General features: G+C 34.4%; 1 protein-coding gene across 1 annotated transcript; it reads right to left on the bottom strand.

The window, feature by feature from the left end:
• Window positions 1–3,252: 3,252 nt before the first annotated feature.
• On the bottom strand, window positions 3,253–7,787 carry LOC117785464 (putative mediator of RNA polymerase II transcription subunit 26). Its single transcript, XM_034623497.1, has 4 exons — window positions 7,573–7,787; window positions 6,747–7,350; window positions 6,625–6,687; window positions 3,253–4,179 (listed from the first exon to the last, which is right to left on the bottom strand). Exons 1-4 carry the CDS (start codon window positions 7,785–7,787, stop codon window positions 3,253–3,255), a joined length of 1,809 nt encoding a protein of 602 aa, XP_034479388.1.
• Window positions 7,788–10,835: the final 3,048 nt, after the last annotated feature.

Below are 10,835 nucleotides of genomic sequence, written 5' to 3'. Positions count from 1 at the left end.
GATGTTATTTTGACTTTTTTATAAGGAATATATGGACACAATTTATATACATTTCTAGTCAATAAGCCATTTTTTAATAAAAAAAAAATTTTTTTTTAATTTTCAAATTATATTTCCAATAATATAATTTTTTCAGTTTCATTTTAATTTTTTTTTAATAAAGCCGTTATTTCAAATTAAAATAAATATGAAATAATTATATAATTGCAAATATTTAAATTTTTTTTTTGAACTTGTTTTTTGTTTCAAGAAAAAATAATCATTATGCTATGAGTATTATTTCTTTTTTGCTCAAAAAAAAACTATTACACCTGAGTTTTTTTTTTGCTCAAAAGTAGTCATAAGTAAAATAATAAAACTTATGGAATAATGATTATTTTTTGAGTTTTATAAGAAAACTTATAATGATTACAGTCCCTGGGAAATACAGAAACAATATACTTAATAAAACCTTTGGTAGTTTTGAAGTGCAGGATTAAAAAAAAAATAAGTAGAGAAAAAACTCATCTAGAGGGAGTTACGATTGCTCGTAATTGGAGTTGATATTGAAGTCGACACTACAAGAGGCAAGAGGCAACGACGCCGGCCAAAAATCAAATATCATATATCAACTTACATATCAAAACAAGATGGGAAAAACAAAAACAATGAATGTGGCGTCTAGGGAGTTTCCATTACCATTTTCATGATTTCTATTAACAATTCCCATTTCCAATTCCATTTCCATTCCCATTTCCATAACCAACATTTTCATTTGCATCTTTCTATTACATGCGCTCACACCTTTTCGCGCGCCAAAGAGACTCAGGAGGAAGGGAGGATCGGTGGCAAGAGGCAAGAGGGAGAAAGACAGCTGCCCAGAACACTGAGACGAAGACTGAGCACCCAGAATCAGACCCAGACCCAGATCCAGACCCAGACCCAGAGACATATGCAAATGGCATTTATGCAAATCTCACACGACATATGATATATATTTTTTTTTTCCTCCTTCTTCGAACGTTTGCTGGCATTATGAATTATTGAACTATTGGCAGTCTAAGCAAATATAAATTGAGCAATAAAATTGAAAGGGTTCGATTTCGGGCGTCAGAATCAACGTCAAGCCGCGCCCATTTTTCCAAAAACATCAAAATCTCTACCTTCCTTCCTCTCTATCCCTCTCTGTCTCCCTCTCTGATCTCTCCCTCTCTTTGTTTCTGTTTTTCCGACATCGATACGCGTGAGTTTTTTCCTACTCGCTACTTTCTACTTAGTTGTTTTTCCTTAAGTTTGTTTGTATACTTAAGATCGTTTCAACTACAGTTGTGGGTCAAATAAGCTGAGAGTCACTGTACATCTAGTACTCGTGACATGTGACATGACTCGGTCGAAAAAATTGAAGCAACAACAAAAAAAAGTGTACAACTTAGATGACAATTACCGATAAGTCAGAGATAAGGCCCTAAAGTAGCGCTATGGTCAAGCTAAAAGGTCGCTCCATCGGGACCTTGGGCCAATTAGATGAGTTAGTCGCCCGTTTGATGTGCCCAAACTGAGGTTGTAACTTGGTAAATATCCACATGACCATCGCAGCTGACAGTACACTTTAATTTTTGTTTTTTTTTTTTCAATATTAGAAACTTGAACAAAAGTTAACTCTTAGTGGAAAATGTGGATATTTCCTTAAAAACTTGAAAGGTTTTCTTTAAAAAAAGATTTCAAAATACGAACTTTCATTTACATATGATATTATACTTAAAGACAGAGTATTATAAAAAAGATACTTATTAGATATAAGATTTCAATCAGTTTGTTGCTTAGTGGAAAATGTAGATATCATATTTTTCTATTAAAACTTGAAAGGTTTCCTTTAAAAACAGACTTCATAACACGAACTTTCATTTACATAAGATATTATACTTAAAGACAGAGTTTTGTAAAAAATTTACTTATTAGATATAAGATTTCAATAATTTTGTAGCATAAAAAAAAAAAAAAAATATGTATATCTTTTCAAAATATGACAACCACTTCATATAATAAGTAATAAGCAACCACTTTGGCTTTATTAGAGTCTGCTTTTAGTCTATACCAAATTTCATAAAACAAGCTTAAGAACTAAGTTTAAAGCTACACTAAAAGAAAATCAGTCAGAAACCGAAAAAAGTCAAAAGCAAAGAAATTTTATTCGAAATAAAACAGCTTCTAGCAGTTGCTTATGACAGTTTGAGTTAGGATTAAAGACACAGTGAAACGGATATTGTATATCTTAGTTTTGAGATCTTTAGAACAATGCGACTGCTTCTAAGCCAACTACAAATGTATCTACATCTATGCAAACTACATGCGTATGTAAAGTCCATCCGCACAGCTGCAGTTCGGGCCAGGATATCAAAAAGGAAAGGAATGGAAAGGATTTCCAACACCTTTGCAGGCGGCATCGTTTTTCGAACAAGATTGTCGCAAGATTGTCACAGACTGTTGCAATACGAAAGCAATATTTCAATGAGGCTAAGCCAAAGGCTTAGAATTAGAATATGGCTAGATCAGCAGACAAAAGCGTATAGAATGCATGAATGAATGTGAATGTGTATACGAATGAGTGAATGAATGAATGCATGAATAGAAGCAGTGCCACACGCACTGGCTCAGCCTGTTTATGCTAATGAGCAGGTAGTTTTCTTTGAGCTCAAAAGAATCGTAAATCACAATAGAAAACCCGAACAGTAGGCGTAGGTAATCCTTTCGACACTTAATTAGTCCAGCCACACCTGAAGCCTGGAACGTTCTTACGAGTCCTACGGCCATTCAAATCGGCATTTGTCTTGGGGATCAATAAATAACCAAGCAAGCAGTCGACATACCAAATTTCATCACTTTACGCTGCTTAAATACACAATTGAACCAATTTTCAAATTCCTTTGAAAAAGTTGTGAACCAGAGTTATATTTGCTTTAAACTTGCAATGTATAATTTACTAATGCTAAAAATTTCATCAGCAGAACACAAATATATCCCATTATATTATATAGATATAAATATATATATTATTTATTTCCGTTTTACTTAAAAAAAAAAAATATATGTTTTAAAAAGCGAACTTTAGCTTATACTAAAATTTCAGCAACATAGCGCTTAAGACAAACAAGTTATTACAACATTATTACTAATTTATTAATTGAAATAAATTCAAAATATTGACCTACAAAATCATTTTTTTTTTTATTATTATTATTTAAAAGGCACATGTGAATTGATTTGCAATCAAGCTTAAAGACAATTCAGTTTATTTATGATTCTAACGAGAGTACGACGCAATTTCGGATCGGAAACGGCCTTTAATAATGGACACACGATCTGCGTATCATCCGAAGAGTCCGAATCATCCCCCGAGTCATCTTCTTTATCTGTGTTTTCAGACTGGGATTCTTTCACATCGCTTTGCTGCTTTTTGCGTTGTTTCTTTTTGGATGGTTTCTCTTCGGATTGATTGTCAATCGATTGCTTCTCCTCAGATTCCTTTCCGTTCGGGTTGACCATATCCTCTTTTATCTTCTCGACAACCTGAAGTTGTTCGTTCTGTGACTGTTTCACCTCGCGACGCAGAGCCTTTCGTTCCAATTTGCTCAGTTTGTTGTTGCGCTTTTTGGAATTACGCTGTTGAGCATTACCAAATGGCTGTACAGTCTCCGGTTCATTGGGTATAGAGTCGAGAATTAACACATCTATTTTGCCTTTCTTACGTTTCGGTGTGGTCTTAGGTGTGCGTTTCGAATTATCGGATTTAGCTAACTGATCTTTTGGTAGAGCTTCGGGAGGTTCTTTCAAAACAGTTGAAGTTTTGAATGTATGATTGCAAATTGTTCCTTGATTGACGGTTGATTGAAATGCCTGCGCTGGTTTATCTATAGAAATAACTAGAGTTTTTGAAACGGTTGGAGTCTTGAAAATTTCCTCACTATTTTTAGCTTGATTGACGGCTGATTGAAATGCCTGCGCTGGTTTATCTATAGAAATAACTAGAGTTTTTGAAACAGTTGGAGTCTTGAAAATTTCCTCACTATTTTTAGCTTGATTGACGGCTGATTGAAGTGCCTGCACAGGTTGATCTTCAGAAATATCTAGAGTTTTCGAAACAGTTGGAGTATTGACAATTTCCTGACTATTTTTAGCTGAATTGACGGTTGATTGAAGTGCCTGCACAGGATTATTTTTAGAAATATCTAGAGTTTTCGAAACAGTTGGGATCTTGAAAACTTCCTCACTATTTTTATATTGATTGACAGCTGATTGTAATGCATGCACAGGTTTATCTATGGAAATAATTGGAGTTTTTGAAACAGTTGTGGTCTTCAAGATATCTTGACTAGTTTTTGCCTGATTGATAGTTGATTGAATTGGTTTATCTGTAGATACATTTGGAGCTATTGAAACAGCTGTAGTATTTAAAATATCTTGACTAGTTGTTGCTTGATTGACGGCTGATTGAGATTCCAGCACTGGTTTATCTATAAATATATTTGGGTTATTTTCAGCAGCTATTGTCTTGCCTACATCTTGACTAGTTGTTGCTTGATTGATGGTTGATTGAAGTGGCTTATCTATAGATATATTTGCAGTTTTTGAAACAGTTGTACCCTGACTAATTATTGCCTGATTGACGGTTGATTGAAATGTCTGCACTGCTTGAACTATAGATATATCTGAAGCAAGTGTGGTTTTGAAAATATCTTGGCGATATGTTGCTTGATTAATGTGTGATTGAACGACCTCTGTTGGATTAACTTGGGATATATTTGAAGCAGTTGTGGTCTTCAAAGCATCTATACCAGCCGTCAATTGATTTACGTTTGATTGAGATGCCTGTGCTGGTTTACATATGCATATATTTGGAGCTGTTGACTCCTTGGTATTTTCTTGACTAGTGTGTATTTGATTGATGTTTGATTGAGGTGCCTGAGTGGGTTTATCTTGGGATTTATTCTGAATTGCTGTAGGCTTTATTATTTTAGGAATTTCCTGTTTGGGTATTGGATAATTTCTCGGGTTCTCAGGAGGAATCGGAATAGATGTTGAATATATAACTTGCTTTTCGAAAACTTTTTGTTTTCTTACAGTTGGCTGTGCCAGAGCCCTTGTTATAATCTCCTTAATTGTTTTGGGTTTTGAAATGGTTTTAGTCTCTGGCTTAGCACATGAAGTTTTTTTTATTGAATTTAGATTTGAATGTACTTGGGATTCCCTTTCAGCAACTTCTAAAATCGTTGAATTGAAAATTGTTGGAGATACTTTGGGTTTATCTACGGAAACTGCATTCGAAACTAAAGGGGCTTTACCCAGAATTACTTGAGCTAATTTGGAATCTTCAAGTGGAATATCATCTGGTAGAATGTCTTCAGTTATTTCGGGAACAATTTCAACAACAATTTCGGGATTTTCTTTGGCTGCCAAATCGATTGTTATAAGTTCATTTTCTTCGGTAGACAAGCTAAAATTTGTTAGCTTAGGCTTTTCCTCCTGAGATAACTTGGTTATTGATGGAGTTATCTCTGCTCTTTTCTGTATTTTAATGTTAGTATTTTCTGGAGAAATTTTCAATGCTTGTGGTAGAATCTTTGCAGAATCTTCCTGAGCAGGAAACTTGCGCACTGATCTTAAATTCTCTTGTGAAACATGATCAGCATTTTGTTTTGTTGTGGATTTTGTTGAGAGCATACGTACAACTTCAACAATCGTAGAATTATTATTATTATTATTATCGCACTTGCCATCGGTTCTTAAGGCATCCAACTTAAAGAGATTGTGTTGAATGGGTTGATGTTTCACGATTCGCCTAGGGGCTCGAAATTGCTCCATTTCCTTAGTTGGTTTTGCTGGTTCCACATTCGAAATATATTTAGCATTTTTTTCCATTTCAATGACAACAATTTGTTCCTGCTTTGATTTACGATCTGTTGTTTGTGCTGAATATTCCAACAAAGTGGATGGATTGATTACATTAAATGCTTTAAAGCCTGGCGTCAATTGCTCCACTGAAGATGAAAGATTTTCGGTAGCTTTAAGCTGGGTAGGCTCCATTAGAGTTGTACGATTTTCGGTAGCCTTAAGCTGAGAAGGTTCCACTGAAATTTTACCATTTTCGGGAGCCTTAAGCTGGGAAGATTCCGTTAAAGTTGTACGATTTTCGGATGTTTTAAGCTGTGAAGATTCCACTAAAGTTGTAAGATTTTCGGAAGCCTTAATTAAAGTTGTAGAATTTTCGAAAGTCTTAAGCTGTGAAGATTCCACTAAAGTTGTAGGATTTTCGGAAGCCTTAAGCTCTGACGATTCCATTGAATTTGTACGATTTTCCGGAACCTTAAGCTGTGTTGAGTAAATAAATAAACATAATATAATATAATATAATTAAAAAAAAAAAGAGCCGACATATCCGTTAGGATATTACGCGTCAGTCTACCAAATTTAATGTCTCTAGCTCTTAAGGTATAGATACTAGACGTTTTTAATAGAATTGCGGAGGCGAAAAAGTAAAATGAAAAAAAGGATCAAGAATATATATGTATTATTTTAACGGTCCGCCTACGTCACGTAAAAAACGAATATACTTTAAGAGTAGCGGTTAAAAATATAAAATGTTATTACCTTTTCGTGGCATTCGCAGATTTCTTGACTCTCCTCGATGATGACTTCAGTATTCAAAGTTTCCTGTAAACAATTGGATTAAACAAATATCAGTGAAAATGTAATTCCTAACAGTCGTTTACCTGCTCAGTTCCCGACTTGGGTTCGTCTGCCACCTCCTGATTGCCATTTTGATTTGGGTCCAGATGCGGCTCCGAATCGGGATTTGCTTTAAAGTTAAGATCGCTAAGCGATTGTCCATTAATGGAAACTTTATGTGTCATATCGGGTTTTTCATTGCCACGCTGACGATAGATGGTAATTATCAGCTTAATTGGAGTGCGTGTTATATAAACCTCCGATGCGGCCGATATATCGATCTCAATAATGCTGGGATCGTATAATTCGCGCAATGAGTCGACACTGATAATTGTCGGTGTCACCGCCTGATGTGTAACATGTTGATGTGATGGCACTAGTTGAACTTGTTGTAGTTGTAGCTGTGGTTGCGGTTGTGTTGGTTGTGCTGGCAACTCTGGCACCTGATATGTGTAGGGTTGCACTTCATACGCTTGATAATAGGTGGCTCCCATTTGCTGATCTTGAGGAATCTCTTGTTGTGGAATTTGAACCGTCTGTTGTTGTGGTTGCTGTTGTTGTTGTTGTTGTACTCCAGTTTGGATGACTTGTGGATAGGTGTAAGTTGGATTTTCGTACTGTGTAGGGTTGACAACCTGCGACTGATAACTGTACGGTTGATAATAATAAGTCGACTGTGATTGCGGCTGATTTATCACTGCGGTTTGCCCAGCATAATTATTATACTGCGGATAGGATTGAGGATTATTATATGACTGCACACTTTCATATTGTGTTTCTTCAGTCGTCTCTTGCTCCCCTTCTTCTTCCTCGTCTTCTTCTGCTTCCTGCTGTGGTTGTAGCTGGGGCTCGTAAGCTTGATAATTATACGTTTGGGCATTGTACCAGGTGCCATTGTGGTAAATTCCCGATGGAGTTGCTCCTTCGGTATTTACTTGCTGCATTTGCATTTGCACCGGATGATTATTGCCTCCTGCCACGTGCTGCACGTATCTTGGTGTTGCCGCATTTTGTCCATAATTCTGCGGCTCGAATCTTTGCTGTTGATTCTGCGTTTCGAATTTTTGACTCGAGAATTTTCGCATTTTCTTCAAAACGGACACGTCACAAAAATTAAATAGGAAAAGCTCTTACAAAATTTTCACTGTCAAAAACATGGGAGACTTGCCAATTGACGGATATTTCACAGAACAAAGGAGCTGCCAGCTGCAATTTAATTGATGCTGGCGTTTACCAACACTGGCCACTGACAGCATACAAAGCTTGCGGCAAATAAACTACTTATTGTTATCGGTAAATCAAAAAAGATAGCTAAATTTATATAGAAATGTTCGAAAAAGTTGCCATAAATATCCACCATAACATAAAATTTATATTGAAAGATTTGTTGGAGAACTTTCCGCATAACCGTTTTTCTCATATCCAATAATCGACTAACAGATACCTTTGTATTCATATCAAGAGAAATATATTCGACATATCACATGCAATTCAAGAAATTTTCATGAAAATATTCATAAAATGTCATTTTATTATTACTTTAACTTATATTTATTTCTAAATATTTACACATGTAATTGTATTTTTAAGAAATATGTTTTCTCACTTAAACGGATACTTATTTGCCTTAATTCTGATAAATTACGAGTGATCAACTTACAGATATAAAATAACCATTTCAATATATTTAACTTTGATCATTTAAGATTCGAAAAAATCCCTTCGTAATATAAAGTTTTATGTACTTAATAATTTACAATATATATAAAAATACGTTTAAAAAAAAATGGAGTTAGAAATTTTTGTATATAAATATTTTGCGTCATATTCAAAACTGGAGTAACATCTTTTAAATGGGGTTTCTTATATTTTTCAATTGCTAATTATCCACATTTTCAAAGAAACTAATGAAACTGCAACTCTGAACTTGTGGTATTGTCTTTCTTTTTAGGGTTACCACTGAGTTAGATAAATATAAAGCACGGTCAGGGCAGGGCAGAGGTAAAACCAAGGACATTACCAGAGGCCATTGATAATACCGGGGGCTAATCTGCGAAATGACAATAACAAACGCCTTAGAAAACGCTAAACGTTTAGCGGCATTTGCATATTTAATTGTTAAGAAAATTACCAAAAAATTCTAAGAAAAGAAAATCAAATTTGTATGTGAAAAAGGGGTATTTTTTGCCATGGAAAAGAAAGCGCAGTGAGGGAAAAGATCAACGTTCAACATTAATGTTATTGTTGTTGTTGCACATAAATTTAAAGTGGAAATTGCCGGCCGTCAAGTCGCGACGTCGCGTCTTTTCTGGCGATCGCGCTTTTCCGACCGCAAAGTCACCCCCTTTTTTTGTCCACCGAGCAAATGCAAATGAGCAAATCGTAAGGAATGGAAAGAAACAGAGGCCGAAGAGGTCCAAGGAACGGGACAACGGGACAACGGCACATCAAATGTCAGAAATGTCGCAACGCGTTTTTATGTGGAAGTTTGTCAAACATTTGACAGGGAACCGCGATCAGGTTCCCTTTTTTTGAAGGTCCCCCGGTACAAAAATTAATGCATGCCTGTAATTAAATTTGAATAAAATTTAAAGTTTATTGAGTAGTAGTGTCTAACCCTTTTTCTCAGTCTTTTTCACTTTCCCTCTCTGACATTTGCCTAAAGTTGCGTAATTGATTAGCCTGCGGCAAGACGTAAGCTAGATTTCATCATGGGATCCGAATTTCTAGCGATAATCTAGCAACGGGTTCACTAAACTCTGCATATTAAATTTTAAAATTAACCCAACGAGTTATCGCTGGTCTTGCAATTAATCAACTATCGATAAATTTAAAGATGTGTCACTGAAAAGTTCACAGGAAATTATCAAAATCATCAAGAAGAATTGACAGATGTAACTTCTAACATTTTTAATTAAGTTTACAAGCAAAGTTGGCGATGAATCTAACTTTATCCTATGTTAGTTTAACGCACGAAGCAAATAAAAATGATCAGTTCAATTCTAAAGTTCAAAGTGAACACATCAGTATATTTTAATTTATTTTTTTTCGTTTGTTAAAAAAAAAAACTAAAATATTATAACAAAATGTTGTAGAACCTTTTTTCGCGACTTGCGAAATGATTTTACTTTTTTTTTTGTTTTATTTTAAGAAACTTTAGAGTACAATATTGGGTCACGAAACAGATGTTACATCTTATTTTTTTCCAGTGTATAAATGGAAAGTTTTTGTTACTGTAATTTTACATTTGTAATTTTTGTTTTTTTACTGCGCAGTAACCACAAGAAACGATGAACATCAATCAGCATATCGAAAATATTCGGGAAATATTTTAAATCTTTATCAAATTGCATCGATCTCAATCCGTATTCGAATCTATACTTGTATCTGGAACTATACTTGTTACTGTTATTTCATTTGTATCTGGATCTGGATCTATAACTATGGAACTGTATCTTAATTTGCATGAATTAATATCCAGATGTTAAACTAAGAATTCTATTTATTTTATGGCAAGATTGTGCGTTATATGACGACCCTGATTTAAAGCTGATTTGAATCAATCACTGTGTATGGCAGTCCGCGCTAGTGACGAAATCAGCATGAATAATGCGAAAGGCGACTAGCAATATACATTTTTACTCAAATTTCAACAAATTTAATAAATATTGTCATAATTAAAATAAAATAAATTACAAAATAAATTTGTATAAAAGGCTTTGTGTTGAATATTAAAATAAATGAATCAAACCGAAGCAAATAAAGGTTACGGTTTCGGTTTCGGTATGCTCCGAAACAACTATTTTGGTAAAACGTTATATTTTAGTTAAAAGTAAAAACTTGAGATTAAAAATTTTATATTTTCAAAATTTCAAAGGGGGACCCTTACTATTAACGCGGAACCATGACTTTGATAGTCGAAAAATAATAATTGAAAATCGGGTCAGTTTTATAAGTTATGACAGTCTGATAACCATGAAAAAACTATAAGCTTTTCATCGATTTTTTTCTTGAAAAATATGTTTGATTTTCTATCTTTTTTTCACAAAATATAAACTGTTTATTTTGCTTATCAAAAATTGGAGAGTAGGCTTTGTAATACAGTTCTGTTAAATGTGTGCGCATTTTAATTG

This window comes from Drosophila innubila, chromosome X, assembly GCF_004354385.1.
Source record: "Drosophila innubila isolate TH190305 chromosome X, UK_Dinn_1.0, whole genome shotgun sequence".
In the NCBI taxonomy this organism is placed as follows: domain Eukaryota; kingdom Metazoa; phylum Arthropoda; class Insecta; order Diptera; family Drosophilidae; genus Drosophila; species Drosophila innubila.
The sequence above is the reverse complement of the archived record's forward strand: the minus strand, read 5'-3'. Positions and strand labels throughout refer to the sequence as shown.